The following is a 26,597-nucleotide window of genomic DNA, read 5'->3' as shown; positions in this document are numbered from 1 at the left end:
ACTGGATTATAAGTTACAGAAACCATCAGCATAGTGATGATTAAAACCTTGAGAAAATAATGTGTTCTGATGGAGGGTAGTATGAGGACAGGAGATGATATTAATAATATTTACAGTAGTATTATTTAGGATACTTGCTAGGTTTCAGTCACTGGCTTATGATTTTGCCTGCATTACCTTACTTATTGCCAGGTCACAGATAGTCAGGTTATGTGACTTGCTTGAGATCACAGAGTGGGTTAAGTGGCAGACCCAGGATTCAGACTTAAACTGCTGAATTCACAGTTCATGCCCTTGACTTCAGTTTGAATTTGACTCCAGTCAAGAAAAATCATTAAAATAAACTTTACTTTTATTATTATTATTATTATTTTCTTTTGTCTACGTCGCATGGCTTGCGGGATCTTAGTTCCCCGATCAGGGATCAAACCCGGGCCCTGGCAATGAAAGCACAGAGTCCTAACCACTGGAGCACCAGGGAATTTCCAAAATGAACTTTAATAAGTTCAGAAATATTGAATACATCTTAAAAGCAAGGAAGATATTTATTTAAAAGACCTCCAGCAACACCAAATGCTGCTGAGAATTGTGATGAAATTGGGCCCTATGAGAAAAATGTGCAGAGTCCCTTATGTGCAGCCCACCAGATTTGGAGATTAGAAGATCGCTGGCTTTAGGGGAAAAGGTTCTGGTGGAAATATGAGGATGGGAGTCAGAATTCAAGAACTTATGGCGAGAATAAGAGGTCAAGAAATATGCAGTTGATTTGCTTTAGGAGGAGAAAAAAGATTGAACAGTAGTGACAGATTAAACTGGAGGGTTTTTGTGTGTGTTTGTTTTGCTCTTATATCTTTCTCTATCCTTCCTTTTTATTGTTATTATTTTATTTGTGGCAAAATACACATAACATAAAATTTACTATCTTAACCATTTTTAAGTGTACAGTTCAGTGGCATTATTAAGTACAGTCACATTGTTGTGCAGTCATCACCATCCATCTCTGGAATTCTTTTCACCTTGCAAAACTGAAACTCTGTACCCATGAAGCAATAACTCCCCATTCCTTCCTCTCCCAACAGCCCCAGGAAACCACCATTCTACTGTCTGTCTCTGTGCATTTGACTACTTTGGGTGCCTCACATAAATAGAACCATACAGTGTTGGTCCTTTTGTGACTGACTTATTTCACTTAGCGTAATGTCCACAAAGTTCATCCATGTTGTAGCATGTGTCAGAATTTTTTCCTTCCTTTTTTTGGCTGAATAATATTCCATCGTATGTATATGCCATATTTTGTTTCTCCACTCATTTACTGATGGACACTTGAGTTGCTTCTACCCCTTGTGAATAATGCTGCTGTGAACATAGGTATACATATATCTCCCTGAGATCCTGCCTTCAATTCCTTTGGATAAATACCCAGCTGCACCGTTTTACCTTCCCACCAAGAGTGCACAAGGGTTCAAGTTTCTCCACATCTGCACCAACGCTTATTGTTTTGTTTCTGTTTTGGGGTTTTTTTTTTTTTTTTGCTATAGTAGCTATTCTAATGGATGTGAGGTGGTATCTTATGGTTTTGATTGGCATTTCCCTAATTATTAGTGATGCCAAGCATCTTTTCATGTGCTTGTTACCCATTTTGTATATTTTCATTGGAGAAGTGTCTATTCAAGTCCTTTGTCTACTTTTTAATCAGGTTGTTTGGGGCTTTTTGTTGTTGAGTTGTAGGAGTTCTTTATACATCCCAGATATTAACCCCTTATCAGATATATGGTTTGCAAATATTTTCTCCCATTCTCTGGATTGCCTTTTCACTCTGTTGATTGTATCCTTTGATACCAGGAAGTTTTAAATTTTGATATCGTCCAGTTTATCTATTTTTTCTTTTGTTGCTTATGCTTTTGGTGTCTTATCCAAGAAATTGTCAAATCTAAGGTCATAAAATTTTTCATCTATATGTAGAGGGTTCACAAGTGACAGAGTAAACTTTAGAGAGACTGGGTCCCCAGAACCAGTATCAGAAGTCCATTCTCTTTCCCCAGGCTGGATTCATGAACGATGGCAGAATCTTGGCCCTGGATGTAGAGCATTATAGCAATGGAGGTGCCTCCCTGGATGAGTCATTACTTGTAAGTGTTTTAATGAGCAAATTCACATTCTGGAAAGTGTTACGTAAAATTATTTAACTCAGAAAAATGTTCAGTAGTTAAATAATATTTAATTAGAAAAGCGTAAAGATTCGCAATGCAGGGAGCGAGTAGACTCATGTTACTTACTGGTGCCCCCAGGGGTGAGCCCAGAGATACTGGCTAAGTCTGCATCTGTGTGTTATCTCCGTGTTTCCCAAACTTAGAGCTCTTTTCCCAGATGCAAGCATTAGACCTTCACCTTGACCCCACTGATGTTTTGAAATGGATAATTCTTTGCTGTAGGGCCGCCCTGTGCACTATAAGAGGTCCCTCAGTATCATTGGCTTCTATCCAGTATGTGTCAGTGGCGCAGCTACCCTCCAGACCTAACAACCCAAAATATCTCCAGACATTGGCAAATGTCCCAGGAAGGAAGAGGGGAAGGTTGCCCCTGGTTGAGAACAAATGCATTAGGCCAAATACCAGCATTTTTTTTCCTGTTTTTCAGGATATTTTATTCTGTAAACTGAGAGAGAGTCTACATTCTGTAGACTGAGAGGGCCTATGAATGCTTCAAAGGCTTTTGGAAATTTTTAAAACCTGGGGAAAAATGCATTAGCCCTAATGTGAAAATGTAAAAGTCATGATTTCCAAAAAATTATTCAAATCTTTGAAAATCATTTTACAGTAAAAATGCATTTAATTTGAGACATGGGTCAAGGTCAGCATGTTTGATGTGACGTAGGTCATTTCTGGCCTGATTTTGGTCCGAAGTCTCAGGATGGTAAAACAGGTGCACAAGGATGAGGTCTCATCACCTCAACTCTGGATTTCCCCAGATAATAGAGATTGGACTTCTGAAAATGGAAAATGCCTACAAGTTTCCCAACCTGCGCTGTCGGGCATGGGCGTGCAGAACCAACCTTCCGTCCAACACGGCTTTGCGAGGGTTTGGCTTTCCTCAGACAGGGCTGATCACCGAATCCTGTATCACGGAAGTTGCAGCCAAATGCGGGTTGTCTCCTGAGAAGGTAAAACTGAATTCGTTTCACAGACAAACGATAGTGAATTTTAGAGGTGGGAGGGCCCCTGGCAGTCTTCATGTTGAGGAATTTGTGGTCCATAGGGGCTACATGATTTGCTGCAGGTAACCCAGCTAACTAGTTAATACAGAGCAGGACTCCAGAGTTCAGGGGTCCTTGTCTTACTCGGGCTCCTCAAAAATCCTGGGGCAGAGGGTGTTGAGAAGTGAGCTCTGGATTCATTGTTAGTGAGAAGTCTCCATGGGTTAGAAGTTTAACTGCTACTAATAAGTTCTGTCAAACCCTTCTTTCCTCTGCTTCCTTAACATCTTAGGGAGCTGTCATCTGCGTCATTTCAGTTACCAAAATGGCCTCCTTTCTGTTCTTTAAGTCTTGGTCCCAATTTCATTCATTAACAAGCTCGGTTCCCTTCCCAGGATCCTGGAGTAGAGTTAGGGTGGGCAGAAGGTGTGCCCTCTGCCCCCTTCTCCCTCCCGTGAGGACCAGGGAAAACAGACAGCATCTCCCCAGCTGACTTCTCCCAGCAAGCTCTCTGTCCTCTTCTTGGTTAGATGAAGCCACTTTTCAAGTATGTTGTCTCCGGGCTCCATTTCTCCCAGCCCTCTCAGAAATTGACAGTCCCCTGCAAGCATTAAATCTCCAACTGACCCTCAGCTGGCCCCTCACGCAGCATCCCCTGAAGCCCACACCTCTTGGCCCCATGCTGCAGCCATCCATGGAAAGCCCCAGTCCCTGATTCATCTACCTCCTCCCCCCCCCAGCACTAGAATTTGTGACCATAGACAGGAGCCATCATCTTTATGTCTCTTGAACTTGGGGGGGGGCCCTGCCCCTCCCTTCCTGGCTGTCTCACCATGGCCTCTTTCCCAGATGTGCTGTCACACTGGTAGCACTAGGAGGAGGACCAGCTAATGACCTCCCTTCATCCCCAGAGAAGATGGAGGAGAGAGTAGCCATCCTTCAAAACACCACAGCAGGGGGCTTCCCTGATGGCGCAGTGGTTGAGAGTCCGCCTGCCGATGCAAGGGACACGGGTTCGTGCCCCGGTCCGGGAAGATGCCACATACCGCGGAGCAGCTGGGCCCATGAGCCAAGGCCGCTGAGCCTGTGCGTCCGGAGCCTCCGCAACGGGAGAGGCCACAACATTGAGAGGCCTGCGTACCACAAAAAAAAAAAAAAAAAAAAAACACCACAGCAGGGATTTCCCTGGTGGTCCAGTGGTTAAGATCCACACTCCCAATGGAGGGCATCTGGGTTTGATCCCTGGTCAGGGAACTAGGTGCCACATGCCGCAACTAAAGATCCCGCGTGCTGCAACTAAAGATCCCGTGTGCCGCAACTAAACATCCTGCGTGCCACAACTAAAGATCCTGCGTGCCGCAACTAAAGATCCCACGTGCCGCAACTAAAGATCCCGCGTGCCGCAACTAAAGATCCCGTGTGCCACAACTAAGACCCAGCACAGCCAAATAAATAAATAAATATTTTTTAAAACCCCCCAAAACAAAAAAAAACACCTTCCCCAAAATGGCACAACTCACTAATTTCCAGTCATCCTTTTATAATGATCTGGGACTTTTTGGAGGGGGAGATGGGAAGAAGATATGTCTGTAATGACCCCTGTCAGCTTGGGGAGAGGGCTGGCCTCAACTGCTGAGAGTTTTCTCAGCTGAGAATGTGAAGTACTTGACCTTTTGTTCTCAGCTGGGTGCCTTAGTCACCAATTTCTGGGAATTCAGGAAGAATTCTACTCTGCTTCAAACATCCTGGGATACAATCACTTAATTGGCTTTTCATCCTAGTTATGGGCTATATTTAAACAAACTTTCATAGTTTCCTGTTTGGAAGTGAGTGGTCTTCTCTTGCCTCAGCATCTGAAAATTGAAATCACACGGATCATGTAGCCTGTAATTAAATTCAGCATTACCTTTCAACAGATACTCACAAGTACAACTGGAATTAAGAGTCCACAGTGTACCTGGACTGCACTGTTGAGTTATATAAGAAATATGAGGAAAGGAGTCCTTCCTCTGAACTTACACAGGAGCGGCATCGAAGGCATATAAGTGCTAACACATTTGATAGAGGCTCTGAGTAGAGGAAGAGAAAGATGTTATGTGTTGGGAAAGGCTTCAGCAAGGAGTAGATTGAACTCAGTTTGGGATTTCTATGATGAGCAGAATTTGACTAGGAGGACAGTGGGTGGGAGAGACTATGTCTGCCTAGTGCCCCACCAACCCTTTTGATCTCCTTCTCTTTTGTAGGTCCGAACGATAAACATGTATAAGGAAATTGATCAAACACCCTACAAACAAGAGATTAATGCCAAGAACCTGATCCAGTGTTGGAAAGAATGCATGGCCATGTCTTCCTACACCCTAAGGAAAGCAGCCGTAGAAAAATTCAACTCGGAGAACTGCTGGAAGAAGAAGGGGCTGGCAATGGTCCCCCTGAAGTTTCCTGTCGGCCTTGGATCAGTTGCTGCTGGTCAGGTCAGTTCTCCAGACAGACAAATCAAAAGGTGTTGAGGGAACTTTCCATTGAGGTGGATTAGCCATATGGTTGCAATGTCTAACTGTTCAGCTTCCCCAGAGCTGTGCTCCGTCCAACTAGTTTTTCTCCAGAGGAGACGAGAGCTACTTTGCCCACTTCCCCAGGGTTGGTGACAAGCATTCTTGCTGGGAAATTGGGAGACCCAGCACCTATTCCTGGCCTTGGAATTGAACAGCTGAATTAGCTCACTGTGGGCCCATATCACTGAAGTATAAAATACTTAAGTATTGGGGGACCAATGACCCCCAAGACTCCTCTTCAGCTACTCTGATGCTGTGAGATAGAAACAGGAAATGGAAGAGTAACAAAAGCTGCAAGGCATTCGGTGCTCCTCCCATTTTTGGTGGGCTGGGGAAAATTACATCCAGAAAAATAAATCATTTAAATATCTTTTCAAACAATCGTAGAAGTTCTTTTTCACTTTATAGCCATTAAAGGTATCACGGGGAGGACTGAAAATCTATTCTTTTTTTTTTTTTTAATAAATTTATTTATTTATTTTTGGCTGTGTTGGGTCCTGTTGCTGCACGTGGGCTTTCTCTAGTTGGGGCGAGCGGAGGCTACTCTGTTGCGGTGCGCGGGCTTCTCATTGCGGTGGCTTCTCTTGTTGCGGAGCATGGGCTCTAGGTGCATAGGCTTCAGTAGTTGCAGCACACAGGCTCAGTAGTTGTGGTGCACGGGCTTAGCTGCTCCGCGGCATGTGGGATCTTCCCAGCCCAGGGCTTGCACCCGTGTCCCCTGCATTGGCAGGCAGATTCTTAACCACTGCGCCACCAGGGAAGTCCTGAAAAATCTATTCTTGTTGTTTACTTTCTTTAATTGATTAAATGAATTCCCTGCTCGGTTGCTTAAACCTCACTTGCAGGTTCCACCTCTTCATTCTTGAGTGGAACTTACCCCGAACAGCTGGTGGTCTTTATTGTCGCTCATTGTACAGCAGGGACGTGGGAACCCTGTTCCCTACATTCTTACGTGTCCGTGTGTGTATCTGTACATACATGTGGATGAGGTGGCAGAGCCCTCAAAACTGTAGTCCCTCCCCTTCGCAGAGTTCACGCCTTTGGCTGAACCATGAAGAAGGTACGGCAGGTGTGTGTTTTGAGCGCTGACAGAATAGGGATAAGTGGGAGTGGGGCCGTGAAGAGCACTAGTGTGTAGGCCGTGTGATGGGGAGGCCAGGAAAAGCAGGCAGGAAGGCCCTTCCCCCGTTTCCACACCCATCATTCACCCATCTATCCTGACTCAGCCTGGATGAAATCACCAGAACGTTTTCATGCAGCTTTGATTGTAGGTGGGTTAACGCAGAGGGGCATATAACAACACAGTGGCGATCTGAGTGCAGCCTTCCTATGCCTCTCCTGTTTACGATGGCAAAACAGCACAGATGTTGTTTAGTCATCTGCCTACAGTTTACTCAGATGAGAGAGTCAAGAGGCTGTGATTGAGGAATAAAGGCAAAAACAAGGTTATTAAAAAGGAAAGGAAGGGGGAAAACTATCCCTAGAAAAGGGTTAGCGAGCAGTGACGCTTTGTATATAGCTTTGGGGCAAACTGATTAGCCAGCGGCCAGCAAAGAGGTCAGTCTGGGCCGTCTGTCCTTGAGTACACCGACCAGGATCATGCAGAAAACAATTTCCATTGTATATGAATCTTCTGGAAATTTGGGGGCGTTAGGCTGTGGGTGGACATGGCAGGCTGTCTCTATTCAATGGTTGCCATTACTTAATACCTGACCTCCACAGGAGACTAGGTCTGTCCCATTTCCCTCATCAGAAATTTCTCAAAAGGTAGATAAAAATTAACGATAATTACTGAGCACCTACTATGTTGTAAGTTCTTTTAGGTTTTAACTCATTCAGCCCTCAGGGCAACCTATAAGATTTGTAACCTTACGTTAATGATGAGAAACTGAGGCTCAGAGAGCTTAAATCACTTGTCCAGAGCCCCACAGCTGATGAGAGGCGGGGCTGGTGCTAGAACTCAGGTCTCAGAGGCTCCAGAAGCTGTGCTTTGTAGCTACATCAAGCTGCTTCCCCATAGCACCTTCTGGGGGGAACTGAGGTGGGATTCAGCTCAGCTGGGAAGAAACTAGACAACAGCCATCAGCACAAATTCATTCTCAAAGGCTCCTGAGACGCCTTCCCTACCACCACCATCCCCTCCCATCCTTGCCTGGAAACCAGCTTCTGTGCTTAAAACATTTGCTTAGGGCTGAATTGCAGAGTTGAACTGAGGAGTTTGAGATCACTCGGGCTGCTTCCTGGAAGCCATACGCTGAAAGCCTCTGTTCTGAAGCAAACCAGATAGAGGGGGGAACTAGAGCACCTTCTGCGTCTACAGCCCTAGGCTGGGTGATTTGCAACTTCCCACTTGATTTAAGCCCTATCTCCCCTCTGTTGGCTGGTGTGATTCTGTTTCATAGAAGGGGGAGCTGAAGCCCACAGAGGTCCACTGTCCTACGGAAGGACATCCAGCTAGTGAGTGGTAGAACAAGGACTTGACTTCAAGACTGTGCTCCCAACAGCTGAGGGTGTCAAACGTGCCTCACCTGCATTATATTTAATTCCTAGACAGAGCACTGAAGTGCGCACAGTATCTAATGAACCTCTGTATTCCCAGTGCCTTCATACGGCACCTGGCACAGAAGAGGAACTCAAACGTTTGAATGGCTGAGACATTTTGGGAATCTGTTGGGTCAAAGCTCATGTCTCACCAACACCAGCAGTCATTGCTTGAGGACTTACATTTCACAGACTAAGTTCCAAGTTTATATTGGACAACTATCTGTTCCCACGTGCCAGTTGTGCTGATTTCGCAGATGCAGCTTTGCAGAATTCTCTTTTCTGGCGCTAACAATGAGCCACCCGGTGGTGCCACTTAACTGAACCGAATTCGACATTGTAAGTGGCCCAAGAAGCCTGCAGCAGCACATGGGACAATTACTCAGCAGTCTCGGACAGAAATGCTGCCCTGACACACAGGCAGAGCGCTGCTGCCAGCGGGGTCACACGTGATGAAATGCACAATCCACTGTACTTGTAGTTCAATCACATGTGCCAGTTACACATTTCACCCACAAGCAACTTCTGAATTGCTGGCAGAGCCAAGGAGGCCAAATAGAGTGTCTACAAGCTTAAGGAACAGATTAAATGACTGTGCTGTTGCCAATTCATTTATCAAACTTTTATTGAGTACTTACTACTCGTGAGTTACTATGTGGCTTTGCAAAGGATGCCTTAGGACATGGACTTTCCTTTCAGGGGGCTTACATTCCAGCAGAGTACAAAGAGGTGCTGTAGAATGGAGCCCAGGAGCAGCCGCTGCAGCTGGCATCCCCCGCCGTCTGGTGCATAACCCCTGGGCAGCCCGCCCCGGTGCTCTGTAGCGGATGTCACTCCTTATCTTTATTGTTTAGAGAATAAATGACCAGGAGCACAAGACAGTGTTTCCAGGACTGATATGTCAACAGACAGTAGAACGTGCTCTGCTGGGTCTCCCCAAGGCACTTGGATATGATTATTCTGGCAACGATGACTTTCCTAAGGTTCTAAGATTCTCCCTTGGGTTGTGAGTGTAGGTGCCTTTGTCCTCAGAGAAAGTGCTCCTATGTCCCCATTTTCTCAATACATCCCTAGTTTATACCAGCTGACCAGGTAAATAGAGCCCATTTTCACTGTCAAAGTGCCTGGTTTGGAATGCTAAAGGCTTCTGCTTGTCATTTGCTAGAGTAGTGTGAACCTTTGGATGCCAGTAAAGAGGCAGCTCTCCAAGTGTGGCCCATGGCCCACAGGTGGCTCTAAAGGTCCTTCTGGTGGGCCAAAGAATCGATCTAGGAATGCACTCCTTTCCTTGGGCATATCTGGTGATTGACATGCAGTTCCTTCGACTTTCACTTCTGACCAGGGTTGTTTATAACTAATCTAAGTGAGTAAAGCAAGGCTTAAAAATTTTAGCTTCATTAAATGGAAATTAGCTTGTTACCAGAATTTTCTGAAGACCTGCCTTTACAAATCCTAGATTATTATGCCACTCTGCATAGAAGCTTAGATATTAAGAATCCTAGCCGATAGCTTTTAGTAACCCCTGGCTGGCCTAGACTACATCTAAGAGACTGACATTACCCAGTTGAGCAGCAGTAAAGGTGTGCCTTGGAGACCCCCTGAATCACAGTGGAACCAGTAGAAGCATTTTTCTCTAGGACCATATGCTGTTAATATTGCTCGTATACTGGAGACTCAAAGTGAAGACGCCATGCACATTTTCTGCAGTCTCCTGGGATATCTCAGTCTCCTGGCCCATCTCCATACCCCCTAGTTTAGCACAAGCAGACTTGGCAAGAAGGCACATTCCTATCGACTGTAAAACATGCTTAGCTTAGAGCCTGGGTGTTTCTGACCACAGCAGCCTTTTATTCTATGTTAGCTGTTTGGTTCCTTCTGTATTCCTGTGGGAGCTGTGCAGTTAGATAAGATTACTTCGAAGTTCTCTTCGAACTCTAAAGCCCTATAACTCTGGGCCAAGATGACTGAGGGTGGGCTTAGCTCATTTGGCAGCAAAAATGTAATGTCTCTCTGCCCCATCTTATTTGGATTTTTATTTTTGCTTCTCTATAACATACCTACAACTATGGGGATAAGTGTTCATGTAAACAAGTCTTCCTTCTTCCCCAAACTATCTATACTTAACTTTGCATTTAAAACTGACGACACCCTCTCCCCCAAAACACCCAAATCCAGATTATTGTTCCACCCTGGGTAGGGGGGATCCTTGAAGGTACCAGTGCGCTCAGCTTTCCTACTGAGGAAATAGTAGCGTAAGCAGCCTAACTAATCCTGCCCCAGACTCACAGCCATCCAGTGACAAGCTGGCCTCTTGTGGGACGATCATGAGGCAGCACCTGTCCCGGCCTTGCCCTGGCTCTGCTCAGTGCTCTCAGGGCAATGGGGAAAGGGTCTGCGTTTATTTTGGCAGATGTGGAAAGGAGGGAGGGGATGCTTTATGGGGAAAAGGTTTTCTAATTGACAAGATATGTGATAATGTCAATCAAAAAGATCGCGGCAACTGTTTTCATCTTTTTTACTTAGGCTGCCGCCCTGGTTCACATTTATCTAGATGGGTCTGTGCTGGTGACTCATGGTGGAATTGAAATGGGGCAGGGAGTCCACACTAAAATGATTCAGGTAAGAGTGCAGATAATTGGATTAAGTCGGGTGTGTGCTTGTAGATATGTGTAGGAGAGAGAAACCTGGAGTGTACATCTTCTGTTCCCAAATAAAAAGGATAGGAGACTTTAGCTTTGACTACTTCAGCTGCTAAGCTATTCACAGAAACTGGATAAACAAGCCAGTTTTGTAACCGACCCTCCTGAAAGAATGTGGTAGAATTGCCTCTGGTTGTCTTACTGCTAAAGAAGGTTGTTTGGTCATTTGCTGCTTTCCTTTGGATATATTAACAAGTGTGTTGTCTTTTTTGAACCTTTGCTGGGCAATAAAAAGATTTAGAAATTCTGATGTATTGCATTATTTCTTGCCCTTTTTATAGTAAGGACTCTGAACAACTGATAGTATAAAACACATTTGATATTTCTAACCGAACTACCAGTTTTCTTTTCGCTCAATTATTTTAGAATAATTTTTAGCTACTGTTTCTATTTTGCTAGTTATTGTAATATTACAGATTATAAAACATTTAAAAGGCAAACATTATTTTAGAAAACCCTGCACAATTCTACCACTTAGCAATAATCACTGTTTTGGGGTCTCTCTATTTTGACATTTTTTCTTTTTCAAAAAATCACTAGCATTCTTTTTATATAATTTTATAACCTGGATTTTCACCTATCCTTATATAGAGTGACCATTTCCTCCTGTCATTAAGAATTCTTCACGATCATGATTTTTAATGCTGCATGTATATGTCTGTATAATTTATTTAGCCATCCCCAGTTGCTGAACACTTCAGGGAACATTTTTGTCCATAAGCCTGTGATCAAAGCAATGATTTTTTTTTAAAATAAATTCCAGGAGTGGAATTACTGGGTCACAGAATATATCTTAAGTCACTTGCCACGTTACCAAATTGTTTTCCAGAAAGTATCCATCGCGTTACACCACTACCCAACATTGTACATTACGGATTGTTTTAAAAAAAAAGCTTAGATAATTTAATAGAGGAAAGTATCTCATTATTGCTTTAATTTGCACTTTTCTGATCATAGAGGTGCTGAATTTATGTTTTATTTCATGTTATCACTCGCTTGAGAATTGTGTGGTCATACCTGTCCCCCTTTCTGGGGTGAGACTTCCGTGTTTTCCTTATTGGGCCACCAGAAACCTTTCTGTTCTAAGCCTATGCACTTTGTGTAGGCAGTCTTCTGAAAGCCAGTGATGGGGAGGGCTCTGTATGCCTTATGCCCCTGTCGTAATTGTGGACAAACTCAACTAAGCCATACTGCTAGCAGGAAAGAGATTGTGGAACCAGCTGAGATGAGTAGTATGATTTTGCCCCATCATTAAACACAAAGGAAGAACCTAGCAGCCAGCCACGTCCTTATGTTGGCCAGTGGCACTGGCACCATGTACTTCTGGGATCTCTGGTTGGTGCAGCTGCTTTAACAAAGCCATTGTCCTTTCTCAGAAATGCTCTCTTCCTGGAGCATCTCCAGAAATGTGCATAAGGCATCTCCTCTCTGATGAAGTCAGATTTGCTAGAATTTTGCAGAGTGCAGAGGTAGGAGGGGCCTTGAAGATGCTGATTTCATGATGATGAAAACATGAAGCATTTCTTCCTGCCTCGGCTTGGGGCCTCACCTCCTCTTCCTGGTGCTATTGCACAAAAGAAAGTCAAAGAACAAGAAAGTGTGCTCAGGGCTGGGGGGCCAGACTAGCTACAGGGTCTTAGACAAGAGGAACTTCTTGTGGCTGGAAGAATTTGTGGTCCTGCCGCTTGTTCCAGTTGGGAATGGGGGTGTTCCACACACATGCTATCGTATGCTAAGTGCACGGGTCTATGACTAACCAAAGAAAAGTGAAAGAAGATCTCTTCCAAAATCCAGGTGGCCAGTCGTGAATTAAGGATGCCATTGTCCAACATCCACCTTCGGGGAACAAGCACAGAAACCGTCCCTAATGCAAACATCTCTGGAGGTTCCGTGGTGGCCGATCTCAATGGGTTGGCAGTAAAGGTAAAAATCGTTGCAGTGGCAACCAAATCATGAACACCGTCAAGGCTGGAGCTCAGAAGATGTTGCAAATCAACCCAGCTCTTGTCTCCTTCCCACACCCTCTTGGGGAAAACTGCGCCTTCACCCAGTCGGGGGCTCAGTCAGTGTCAGGACTGGCCACTCTCCCGAGCGGGAGATGCCACCTCCTTTCTCCCTCACTCCTGACAGCTCACTGGTCCCCAGGCCCTATCAGTTCTACTCAGAAATGTCTCTTTCCAGTTCCAGGTTGCAGTACCACGGCTGCTTTGGTTCAAACTCGCGCCTCTTGTCAGGGCCATCGCGAGCCTCTGTCTGTCCACCCCAGTTTCACTGCCTTTCACTCTGGCTTCCTGCAGCCAGGGAAAGCTTTCCCACAAAATAAATCTGACCGTGCTGTGCTTAAAAACAGTGACCGGTGGTTTATCAACAGCTTTTCTGTTAAGTCCTGACCGCTTAGCAGGGCTTACACGGCCCCCATCCCAGGCGGTCTGTCTTTAAGACCAGCTCATGCCTCACCCCCAACCCCATGAGACCTTTCACCCCACCTCTTACGGGGTTGGTGTCTTCCTTCTCCTCTTAAATAAGCCTATATATCAGCACATAATAGTGTGTTTTTGAAATTGTTGTTCTCTTGACATTATGGTCATAATTTTAACTAAAAAATAATCCCTAGGACGCTTGTCAAACTCTTCTAAAACGCCTTGAACCCATCATCAGCAAGAATCCTGGAGGCACTTGGAAGGACTGGGTGAGAACCACTGTTACTTTGTGTTGTATGTTAGGAAAAAAAAGGAGAGAGGAGAGTGAGATGTGTGAATCAAATACCAGTAGAAAGGGCACATTAAAAGGTACTGCAGTTACATCATGATCAATAGAAGCCTTTGGCTCTCGGCATGTGGAGATGTTATCACAGCATGATGGAGGAACTCCTACATCTGGGACAATTCTCTATTAGAGAAAAGATGGTTCTTATGTCCAGAACTCTTGTTTTAATCAAGAATTAATTAATGTTTCTTCCTAAGGAATCTAGGTATTTTCTAGATAATAGCAGTCCATCTATTTGTTCTTTTTTGGGGGGTCCCCTGTTCCTAAAATTGGAAGATAACGCTAGAATCCTTTTATAAAAGTAAAAATCATATAAGCGCTCTTTAGACAGAGGAAACCAAGCCATTTGGGTATATATTCAGCAAGTCGTAGGCACTAAATGGAATGGAAATATTCAACTGCTTCCTTTCATCTACCTAAAATCTAATTGGATGAGAAGACACACATTCTAAAGTCAACTAGGAAACTTTTCAGAGTAACAGGTTCTAAAGTACCAGGTGGTGTGGAATGGATACCCACTGAAGGCTGACAGTTCTAGGATGTCAAGTCATATTAAAGCACTGGTGTGGAGGAAATAACATTGGAGAGTCTTACTTAGAAATGGTTCCTGCTATTCCATAGAGTTAGGATTCATTCTATAATTCATATTTATAGGAGCTCTCAATCCTTTCTGGGCATATTTATTTCTGCCCTTTGCCCAGTGCTTCCTGGGAGAGTCTGGTTGGAGAAAGATGGAGAGAGATGCAGTGCAAGAGAGTCGGTCCTCCACCATCAAAAAATGCTGCCATTCAGCCCACTTTCCTCTGTAATGGTTGCACTTCTCACATTTTTCTTTCTCAGACTTGGGGGCATCATTTTGTATCTTAGTCAGCTGTGTACACTGCAGAGTCAGGAGAACCCTTTTGGTGTAAATGGTACAATTTAGTAAGATTGTACCCCTCTCCTAAGTCTGTTATGGATACATGATATTAAAATTAAATGTCTGACCACCCATTTTTTCCTGAAATGTTCTGTGTTAATAGGCTAAGTCTTACCAGGTGACTGAGTGAAATTCTTTATAAGCAGAACATGTGTTGCCCCCAATAGTCCAATCTATAAGTGTCACATACCATGGGAGTCGTTTATTATGATGATATGCATTGAACAAATGCTATTCCTACAAGCAGTGAACCATAAATGCCTATAGAGATGGAAAATGCTGAAAGGAATAAACTAAACTTGGTCCTTCCTAGTTATTACTACTGATCACTTTATTTAACACAGAGTAAAATTAATATTGAAGTCTCGAGTGATTCTTACTTTAAACATCTTTATTGCATCACGTTGTATTCTTCTTTTCCAGGCACAGGCTGCTTTTGATGAAAGCATTAGTCTTTCAGCTACTGGATACTTCAGGTAAATAGTCCTTTCAATCGCATGCTATGGAAAATGGCAGCGGTATCTTGAGGGGAAGTTTCATTTCTGTTTGCCATTTTGGCAAAAAATGATTTTGTACCTTGTGTTAACCCACTGTTATAAAGAACATTTAGGTGCTACTTAATCCAAATTTCCAGAAAGCCTGGGAAAAAATAGACACAGAAATAAAATACAGCTGAATCGATGATTCAAATCATACTGGGAAGTACTAACCTGGGGGTTAGTGCTTGGAACCCACAACAGTGGTTGACCTTTTGTTGAAAACTCAGTGTGTCCCTTAAGTTAGGAAATGAAGGAAAAGGGATGCAAATTAAACCCATAATAAGATAAATACCATCTCACACCTTCTAGATTGGCAAAATATAAGAATTTGACAATAACTGTGTGTTGTCAAGATGTGGCACAACTAGAACTCAGACACTTTGGAAAAGAATCTATCAATTTATCGAGTTATTTTAATGGAGAGTGGAAGCCATCAGAGAATAGAGTGATATAGAGAGTCATACCTGATTTTGTCTCTTTGTCACTTGTCATGGGAGTCCCAGGCTATCAGGAATTGGCTCTCAGGAATAAGCCCCTCCAGACTGGGCGGAGCAGAGGAGAGAAGGGTAGAAAGTACTGGCAAGCTGCTGGCCTATGCTTCTCCTCTATCATGGCATTTGTTTGGTGTTCTTAAAGAACAGTTAGGAACAGAGCAGGCCATGGTGCCTGATGGAGCGACCAGAGTAGGGGCACAGAATGAGAGCCAAGGGGCCTGATCCCTCGCACAGAAGGCTGAATCCTAGAGCCAGCAGACGGGTGAACTGGCAAGCGTGCACCTCTGATGTAGTGTTTGGTGTAAAATCCAGGTGGAATCCCCCAAATTTGATGACGATAGGATTACATGACCCAATATTAGCCAAAGCAATAGGATGAATATCCAGACAGTCAGCAGTTAACTTCCAAGCATAAGGAGTCAGTGGTAGGGAGTGGTTTCATGTTTTTATCAGGCAAAGCAAGTTTAATAAGAAAGAAGTAAATATTTACTTATTCAGCAGACTTATTGCATGTATTATGTGCTACACATCATTGTACAGGTGCACTCCTCTGGTTTGCTGTGCATACAAATTGAGCACAGCTCTTAACGGGTCTGTTTAATCATTGTGGTCTGCAATTAGGGGACTTGATCACTTAACAACGCTCCTCAAGAATTCTATTTCCTCCAGGGGTTATGAGTCGAACATGAACTGGGAGACAGGCGAAGGCCATCCTTTCGAATACTTTGTTTATGGAGCTGCCTGTTCCGAGGTTGAGATAGACTGTCTGACAGGTGCTCATAAGGTCAGTACCAGTTGGGAAGGTCTTCAAGTTGAACTCTAGATACATCTATTTTCCACGTATTCCATCTGTCTGAGCACCAGAGAGGCACCATGTAATCGGCCTAAGGATAATTTGTCTGTTTTACCAAGGAAGATAGAAGCTCAGCAATCGCCTCGGTGTTTTATGTGGAAAACAACTGGCAGCCTCTCTTCTTTATTTCCCCTGCTCTTTCAAATGGAATCAGGAAAAAAATCACTTCAAGGAAGAAACACAGCCTACAGGGGGCTTCAAGGAAGAAACAGCCTACAGGGGGCTTCGATGTAGAAACACAGCCTACAGGGGGCTTCCTCTTCCATGAAATGCCATCATGTGGCATCCTTTTCTTTCTTTTTAAGAAGATGTTGGGGATAGGAGTTTATTAATTAATTAATTTATTTTTGCTGTGTTGGGTCTTCGTTTCTGTGAGAGAGCTTTCTCTAGTTGTGGCAAGTGGGGGCCACTCTTCATCGCGGTGCACAGGCCTCTCACTATCGTGGTCTCTCTTGTTGCGGAGCACAGGCTCCAGACGCACAGGCTCAGTAGTTGTGGCGCACGGGCTCAGTTGCTCCGCGGCATGTGGGATCCTCCCAGACCAGGGCTCGAACCCATGTCCCCTGCATTAGCAGGCAGATTCTCTGCCACTGCGCCACCAGGGAAGCCCCATATGGCGTTCTTGAAGGATTTCATAAGCATCCACAATCTGCTAACAAGCGCCAAGGGCCAGCCCAGGGGAGCTGGTGGCCAGCTTCTGATATCTTTTGTCCAGCTAGGTCCTGCTTTTTAGATAGTTTAAGAGCATCCTTATGCTTTTAAGAAATGCTATGGGGCTTCCCTGGTGGCGCAGTGGTTGAGAGTCCGCCTGCCGATGCAGGGGACACGGGTTCGTGCCCGGGTCCGGGAAGATCCCACATGCCGCAGAGCGGCTGGGCCCGTGAGCCATGGCCGCTGAGCCCGCGTCCGGAGCCTGTGCTCCGCAACGGGAGAGGCCACAACAGTGAGAGGCCCGCGTACCACAGAAAAAAAAAAAAAAAAAGAAATGCTATGAGGAGATGCTCAGATAGATTCTCACACACACACACACACACACGCTCCTGCTTCAAGGACTCAGAGTTTCTCCTCTTGTAGCTGGGCCTTTGAGGGTAAATGAAGTCCCTTTCCACTATCTATAACAATAAATGATCATCGATGGATTAAATGGGACTGTGATACCCTCACAACTGTCATGTGATAATCTGCCCAAAAGCTACCCAGAGGCAAGCTCTGGTTCTTGATATTTCCAAACATCCTTCGTGCCTGCATCTTGGATCATGATCAAATATAAGCTTGCATTTAATATGTCTCCAGCCTGTATGTTTTTACGCTGTAGTCAGCCTAATCTTTGAAAGTATATACACCCTTACTGAACCTACACCTTTATTGAATCTGCCCATTCAAGTATCTAGCTTGTCAGGATTCTGATTCAAACCAGATTACTTTTGGGGAAACTTGGACTGGGGCAAGACGGTGATCTCTCTAAGCATGCTTTTCATGCTACAGTAGCTGTCCTGTGTTAGGGAGTTCAGTAGAAAGTCCTCTCATGCTGATTTCTACATCCCCCCTCCCTCGAAGAAAATGTTGGTGAAAACGTAATCATTTGGGTTTCCTTGTGTCTTGCATATGCCTTGGTCTTGTTAAGATCTAAGAACAGGGTAATAATTAGCCTTGGTGTTAAATGTTAAGGTGTGCTCTTATAATTTATTGAACAATCCTTTTTTTATATAAATTTATTTATTTATTTTTGGCTGCGTTGGGTCTTTGTTGCTGTGCACGGGCTTTCTCTAGTTGCAGCGAGCGGGGGCTACTCGTTCATTGCAGTGCGCAGCCTTCTCATGGCAGAGACTTCTCGTTGCGGAGCACGGGCTCTAGGTGCAAGGGCTTCAGTAGTTGTGGCATGCGGCCTCAGTAGTTGTGGCTCGCGGGCTCTGGAGCGCAGGCTCAGTAGTTATGGTGCACGGGCTTAGTTGCTTGGCAGCATGGGAGATCTTCCTGGACCAGGGCTCAAACCCGTGTCCTCTGCATTGGCAGGCGGATTCTTAACCACTGCGCCACCAGGGAAGCCTAACTGAACAATCCTAAGAGATGCACGAGAAGCCTTATCAGATGTCTTCATATAAACTAGATCTGAGGCTCAGGTTAGGTATCACCCCAAGGCAAAAGGCCATAATGTGACATCCCACTAACGGACCTCCCTGTGGCCTGTTTTTCAGAAATTCTCTTCATATTGATGGAATTGCTTTAACAGACATTTATTCGCTGATACCATTTCTGAGGGTCAGGAACCTGGGAGTGGCTTATTGGGGTGATTCTGGCTTGGGTTTCCTCATGTGGTTACCGCCAAGCTGTTGACTACCGCCAAGGGTTGCAGTCATCTCAAGCCTCAGTGGCAGCTGGAGAATCCGATTCCAAGCTGCATTGCGTGGTTGTTGGCAGGAAGCTTCAGTTTCTCATTGGCTGTTGGCCAGAGGTCTCCATTCCTCACCACGTGGACCTCTCCATAGGATGTTTCGGTGTCCTCAGGACGTGAAAGCTGGTTCCCCGTGAGGGACTGGTCCAAAGGAAAAGGAGAGAGAGAGAGTATGGGTGATTAAGATAAAACCCAAGACAGAAGCCAGAGTCAGCCTAGTCTCGGAGTGATGAACTATTACTCCTGCCATATCCTACTGACCACACAAGCCACCCCTGGTAGAGTGCGGGAGCGGGCTGCATGAGGACGTGAATACGGGGAGGTGGGGGCCAGCGTGGAGTCTGCTGCCACCGCCTAGAACAGCCCTATCAGATGACAGTGCAGACAGCAGTAAGTCCACAGCCTTGAAAGCAAAACCTTCACTAACACTGCAGAATTGAGAGCACCCCCGCTCGCCTCCAGTTGAGGCCACTGGTCTCCTAGAAGAGGCCACCAGCCTTGCTGACTGGTGTGGAAGAGAAATTTACATTTCACTGTGTCTTTAAACAAGAGGGGTGGGTACCTGAAGTTTTATCATAGTAAAACATTCTAGATCACTATCTAATTTACTTAAGAAAAATGCTAGATGAAAGTCCCAGATCAAATAAGGAAATTCTTGGGTTTCCTTTGTTGCATTCATAATTATAAGTAGAATCTGTCATGACAAAGACCATACGTCACAGAAAAGAAGGTACAGACCTGCTGGGGAGCAAAGGTGTCACCACCAGCCTGGCTGGGCCTGCTGTCCTTCTCCTCATTTGTAGGTTATCAGAGAACTTTTGGTCACCAAGGTGGTAATGTTAGATTTCATCTCTGCTCTGCTCTAAAAGTGAAAAATGTACAATAGCATATAACAGATTTTTTGCTGATGTGCCCTGAGCTCTTGATTCAGTAACTATCACCCAGCCAGCTGGACTCTGAATGTGGGGTTGTGTGGTAGCCACAGAGTTTTGCAACAAGGATCAGGAGGGCCATAGACACTTCCTGTTTTCTGTGGCATATGTTCTATTTGTTGTAGTGGATTAAACTGAATATGTTACATCACTCAGCTGGAATCAAAGTCAAGTAAATATTTTTCTCTCCTATTTTTTCCAAGAAAAAAAATATCACTGATTAAGCTGGTTGAGTATTTATATAACTTTGAAAGTTATACATAGTAAACTTCGTTGCTTCTTTCTCCTGAAATATAATGTGGCCCAAAGATAGGTTCTTTTCCAATGCCATCCTGACAGGAACTGCTTCTCGACTTTGTCTCCCCAAGTTGTATTCATTAAACTAAACGTTTTTACTTTTTTTTTAATTACTAGAACATCAGAACAGACATTGTCATGGATGTTGGCTGCAGTATAAATCCGGCCCTTGACGTAGGCCAGGTATGTGGAACTGACTTTCCTGACTCCCTATTTGTAAAAGTCAAAACTTCTGGGGGATCTGCCAGGAACACATCCCGTTGGCTTGTTCATCGTCTTCTTATTCTATCCCTTTATTCAGAATCCTTCCGTTCAGGAAAGCCACGGAACTCAAATCTCTTAGTGTTTAAAAAAGGGAAGGGGACAAAGGTGTTTCAGGTAGATTTTGAAGAAACATACAGTCTGTGACTGGGGAGCCTGAATGAGCAGGACTAAGCCTAGAGGTGAAAAGTGAGCCCCATACCTGTGGGCTGGAAGTAGAATGCAGTGCTTAGTGCTGAATCCTGGGGAGATGATGGGCTCTGGCTTCAGGGAGTTTAATGTTGGGTTGAGATAACAAACGTCAAATAGTTACAGCAGCTGTTGATGGGTAGCCTATTTTGCCCACAGACATTTTAAAATTTAAATTTGAACTAATTAACAAGATTGAAAAATCACAAGCTATTTTACATGAATTTTCAAATGGCTAGCACCTCTTGGAAACACAGAAAATTGGCCAACACCGGCACTACATTTCCACGAGGAAAAGTTGATTGGCTGCTTCTTTAGAGAGTCACATGCTCTCTGGAAGTTTCACTCACTTTCTTTACCTGCCTCAACCCCAGTGGGCCATTCAGCTCCCTACTTGCAATGGAGCGTATAGTCTGAGGGACTCTCCAATTAGGACATTGACTGGAGAATGGGAAGAATGTATGGGTTGGAGAAGTCAAAGCAGGCTTCCGGGAGGAAGTGGTGTGGACCAGGTAGTCAAAGAATGATCGGGAAGAGGTGTTCCGGGTGGGAGGAGAGTGGAGGAAATCAACCTACAGAAAGAGCTAAGATTCTGCACACCGTGTGTTCATGGCTGGCAGTGAGGAGAGGCTGGTGGCAGCGCTTACCCATGTCCCAGGAGCAGGATGTGAGGCTGGAGGTAGGGAGCAGAAGAGGGCCGGGCTGGTGGAAGCCTCCAAAGACAGGCACCTCACTTAGCAGGGGGAGGGGACTTGGCCCAGGGAGCAGTCTGGAGTGTTAGGAAGCTTCCTCTAACATCGTGGTAGAGAAGAACATCGCTGCTAATAGATAGAAGTGAGGATGGAGATGGGTGGAGAAAAAATGGCCACAGGAAGGAAAGAAAGGAAGAAGAGACTCAGAAATCAGAAGTCTGTGTGGGGCTTCCCTGGTGGCGCAGTGGTTGAGAGTCCGCCTGCCGATGCAGGGGACACGGGTTCGTGCCCCAGTCCGGGAAGATCAGAGAGGCCATAACAGTGAGAGGCCTGCGTACCAAAAAAAAAAAAAAGAAGTCTACGTGGAAAGGTAATTTTGTCCACGTGCTGACATCTAAGAACCGGAGCATTTTTTTTCTTTTTTTTTTTTTACCGTACGCGGGCCTCTCACTGTCGTGGCCTCTCCCGTTGCAGAGCACAGGCTCCGGACGCGCAGGCTGAGCGGCCATGGCTCACGGGCCCAGCCGCTCCGCGGCATGTGGGATCCTCCCGGACCGGGGCACGAACCCGTGTTCCCTGCATCGGCAGGCGGACTCTCAACCACTGCGCCACCAGGGAAGCCCAGAACTGGAGCATTTTAAAGCTGTAAAGGAAGCTAAGCAAGCACACGGTTCGAACCCTTCATGTTACAAGCGAGGAAACTGAGTCCAGAGATGTGAGGCCAGCAGGCTCGTAAGTGAGGAGCTGCTAAGGTTCCGGAGCCCCGAGAGTCTTTCCTGGGGTGCTGGGGTCTGTCGCCAACCAGTCAGAGAGCGTTTCATCTGCCTTGTAGGCAGAAAAAGTCAGGGCATTTGGGCTACGGGCTCCCTGAGCGTTCTTCCAGAGCTGCAATTTTAATGCCAGGCTGAGATTCGAACTCAAGTCCTTTGAGTGAACTTAGCGTTCACTAAGATGTTCAGACATGCTTCGAGGTGAACTTGTAAGTAAACATTTGGAGACATACTCCAAGACATGCTGAAAACCCCCTTCAACTGCATTTTTAAGATTCAGACTAACAGCAAGAAGGTGAAATGTTACTGTTGACTGTCTCTTCTCATATATGGAAATTTTTATTTTTATTTATTTTTTGCCTCAGATTGAAGGTGCATTTATTCAAGGCGTGGGACTTTATACAATAGAGGAACTGAATTATTCTCCTCAGGGGGTCCTGTACACTCGGGGCCCAAACCAATATAAGATCCCTGCCATCTGTGACGTCCCCACGGAGTTGCACGTTTCTTTGTTGCCTCCGTCTCAAAACTCAAATACCCTGTATTCGTCTAAGGTAAGCTGTGCTCTATGAATAAATGCATGTTTACGTGATATCTGTGCCAGGAGGGAGGGGCTACATTCATCTCTTGGTTGTTTGGGGGTTTTGCCAGGATTGTAGGGGAAAAAAGCCCTATTAAACATTTTCTTTTGTTTGGCCGCCATGCGGCTTACAGGATCTCAGTTCCCCAACCAGGGATTGAACCCGTGCCCCCCGCAGTGGAACACGGAGTACTAAACACTGGACCACCAGGGAATTCCCAACACATTTTAATTTTAAAGTAATTTAACAACATTATACAGTTTTTAAAAAATACTCCAAATCGTGGAGACTAACACAAACTACTATTACCATCAGGTTGTCTGATTTTTCATCTTCATGCCAATAATCATCTTAATGCCTATATCTGCTCTCTCCATTTGGGATCATTTCCTTAGGCTGGAATCCTAAGAATGGGAATACTGGGTTAAAATAGTGAATTAGCTTTTTAAAGGAAAAAGTTGTACATGTAATATTTAATACTTTATGTACCTGTACATGCACATATGTACCTATAGATGCACATATACATAATACACATACATATGTATATATACACAGAGAGAGAAAGAGAGAGTCATAATCTAGTTGACTTGTTTCCCTTCCAGGGTCTGGGAGAGTCTGGGATATTCCTGGGGTGTTCGGTGTTTTTCGCCATCCGGGACGCGGTAAGTGCAGCACGACAGGAGAGAGGGCTGTTTGGACCGTTGAAGCTCAATAGTCCGCTGACCCCAGAGAAGATTAGAATGGCCTGTGAAGACAAGTTCACAAAAATGGTATGTTCTGCTCATGCAAGTCTGAATTGTTTTTTCCCCTGTCCTTGTGGTTAAGTTTCATTAACCCACCGTGGTGGTTTTCCACGGAAGAAGAGGTGACAGGAATCCTGAAGACATCTGAGCAGGAGAGCAGCCTGCCTGCGGTGGGGCTCAGTTCTACACCACTAAAAAAGGAAGGTTCATCCTTCATTTCTTCACTCATCAATTGTATATTCCTCCTTATTAGTTTTGTTCCCTTCCCAGGACACATTAGTCGGGGATAAAGTTCAGGAACCGTGCCCTGAACCCAAGAATCCCAGGCCGAGAATCTGGGCCACCTCCACAGTCTAACTTCCTCGGAAGGAAGTTTAGAGGACAGACTAAACTTCCTTCCAAACCACTGGGAGTATGTGCCATTCCTCATTTGAACCACAAAGTAGGACGGGCCCTTTCCCAACCCCCAGCAGCAGGAATCCCTCCTGCAAGCCAACCCCCTCCCGCCCCGCCCCCCTCCGGCTGAGCAAACATCTCAGCTCTCCTTGGGCGTTCCCAGTGGGCTTTTTCATTGTGGGAGGAGGTCATGCCATTGCCAGAGACTCCTCTGACTGTAAACAAGTTATTCCTTATACTGAGGGGAGAGCCCCGTCCTATACCTCCTCTCATGAGGGCTCTTCACGGTACCCCTTATAGCTCTTCCTAAACCCCACAAATCGCCGCTTCCCTCTGGAGAAGCACAGAGGCTGATTCCACCTTTCCTCTGTCCCTCTTCAAGCATGAGATGACTCTCATAGCTGTCCTGCCTCGCCTGACCCTCGGTCTCCTCCTGGATTCCTCCATATTTCTCATACTGTCATGGCCAGACCTCTCGTTGTCCTGGTCACCCTCTGGGTGGTTTTTATCCTATTTTATAGTCTGCTATTTGTCACACATCACAAACATTTTCCAAGTTGCAAACATCCAAACTTGTCCTTTTATTCCAGATTCCAAGAGATGAACCTGGATCCTATGTTCCTTGGAGTGTACCCATATGAACCAAATACAAACCTCTGGCGAAGATGGGGTGGCTCTTCCAACAAAGCAATCTATCCAGTCTCAATGCTCTAGGATGATGGGTCTGAAGACAAATTTTCACAGTTCAGAAATCATTTCACAGAGTATTGCTTTTATAGGATGCTAATTTTAAATGTTCCATTTGGAATTTGATAGATATGCTTAAGCAATTTAGAAATCATATTTTAAATGGCATAAATGCTAACTGGTTTCCTCTAGAATGGTATTCTTTATTATTCTGTCCCTTAAATCCATCCAGCTGAATGGAATGGAAGATGATGGTTTATATGTAATTCATAGTTAGCTTGTATTCACCAACAGAAATTATACTGTCTAGTGAAAGGTGGTTTTCTAAGTAACTTTATTAGTATGAACTGTAAAGTTATCATTTTCTCATTTGTCCCCATCTGCTATCACCCTCTTTTTCTTGTCAGAATGGATCTAGGCACTATGTCTAAAGAGTCTGTAGGACCAAAGAAAAAACCAGATAAATTGAACTTAATCAAAACTAAAAAGTTTTGTGCTTCAAAAGACACTATGAGAAATTGAAAAGACAAACCACAGAACAGGAGAAAATATTGAAAATATTTGCAAATCGTATGTCTGATAAAGATCTACCGTGCAGAATATATTTTAAAACTCTTACAACTCAACAATAAAAAGATAAATAACCCAATTTGTAAATGGGCAAAGGAATTAAATAGACATTTCTCCAAAGACATCCAGGTGGCCAATAAGCACATGAAAAGATGGTCAAACTCATTAGTCATGAAGAAAATGCAAATGAAAACCACAATGAGGTATCATTTCACACCCACTAGGGCAGCTGTAATCAAAATGATGGACAATAGTAAGTGCTGGCAAGAATGTGGAGCCATTGGAACCTTTATCCATTGCTGGGGAGAATGAAAATGGTGCAGGTCCTCTGGAAAACAGCTTGGCAGTTCCTCAGAAAGTTAAACACGTAATTACCATATGACCACTCTTACATATATACCCAAGAGAATTGAAAACGTATGTTCACACAGAAACTTGTACACAAAGGTTCATAGCATTATTTAGAATAGCCCAAACCGGAAACAGCCCAACTCTATAAACTGATATATGTGGTATATCCATATAAGGGAATATTACTGAGCCATACAATGAGTGAAATACTGATACATGCTACAGCATGGATGAACCTTGACAACATTATCTGAGTGAAAGTAGCCAGGCACAAAAGGCCACATATTAATAATATTATTCCATCTATGAGATGTCCAGAATAGGCAAATTCATAGAGACAGAAAGTAGATTAATGGTTGCCAGGCCCTGAGGGGAAAAGGGAATGGGACGGTGATGGCCAATGGGTACAGGGTTTCTTTTCAGGCTGATGGCAACGTTCTGGAATTGGATAGTGATGATGGGTGAACAACCTGTGTATATACTAAAAACCACTGAATTACACACACTTTAAAAGAGTGAATTTTATGGCATGTGAGAAACAGAAAACAAGGAAAAGAGTGAGAAGTTGTGAGATTCATAAGAAATATATCCCAGTGGCCTTTAGTGACAGGAAACCTCAAAGTGGACCAAGCAGCAAGACAGAATCACTGAAAAACTCCAAACATTAGCACTGATGTATAAAGGACTAGAGACTAGAGTATAATATCTTCTCCCTGTCACACTTGCAACTCTTGACTCTTGTCCCAGAGCCAGGTAAGACGGCAAAACTTCTTCAGTGACCTAGGACTAGAGACTAAGGTCATTCTTATTACGGTTACACATGGTTACGTTAAAACCCTTTAAAGAGCAGACTTTCTCATTCATATCACAAATGATTATGGAGCACCTATTATGTGCCAGGCGCTGTTCTAGTCACTTAGGACATAACAGTAAACCAAGTCAGCAAAGATCCCTGCCCTTGTGAAGATTATAATCTAGTCAGGGGAGACAGACAGAAAATAACAAATATAATTGAATTACAGAGTGTGATCGCAGGAGCCGAGTGCTGAGGGAACAATGCAAGTAGAGCAGGTTAAGGCGACGGAGAGTGAGGGAGGCCTGGAGCTGGTTGCAGCTGGTAGGTCTGGGGATGAGGATGGTGAGGGTCTGAGCCAAGAAGGTACCTGGAGGAAGAGCA

At 44.6% G+C, this 26,597-nt stretch overlaps 1 protein-coding gene across 1 annotated transcript in view; it reads left to right on the top strand.

Moving 5' to 3' along the window:
* Positions 1–25,140, top strand: part of AOX1 (aldehyde oxidase 1) — a 69,972-nt gene extending 44,832 nt beyond the window's left edge. The window contains exons 24-35 of the mRNA XM_082658834.1: positions 2,043–2,129; positions 2,969–3,160; positions 5,437–5,664; positions 10,810–10,905; positions 12,780–12,908; positions 13,600–13,674; positions 15,094–15,146; positions 16,373–16,487; positions 20,295–20,360; positions 22,455–22,643; positions 23,276–23,443; positions 24,403–25,140. Coding sequence (XP_082514960.1) covers positions 2,043–2,129; positions 2,969–3,160; positions 5,437–5,664; positions 10,810–10,905; positions 12,780–12,908; positions 13,600–13,674; positions 15,094–15,146; positions 16,373–16,487; positions 20,295–20,360; positions 22,455–22,643; positions 23,276–23,443; positions 24,403–24,453 — 1,449 coding nt within the window. The 3' untranslated portion in view covers positions 24,454–25,140. The remainder of the gene's footprint in view (positions 1–2,042; positions 2,130–2,968; positions 3,161–5,436; positions 5,665–10,809; positions 10,906–12,779; positions 12,909–13,599; positions 13,675–15,093; positions 15,147–16,372; positions 16,488–20,294; positions 20,361–22,454; positions 22,644–23,275; positions 23,444–24,402) is intronic.
* The last annotated feature ends 1,457 nt before the right edge of the window (positions 25,141–26,597 follow it).

Source organism: Grampus griseus (genome assembly GCF_964374135.1).
Source record: "Grampus griseus genome assembly, chromosome: 7".
NCBI lineage: Eukaryota > Metazoa > Chordata > Mammalia > Artiodactyla > Delphinidae > Grampus > Grampus griseus.
This window is presented reverse-complemented; position numbering and strand designations above follow the sequence as displayed.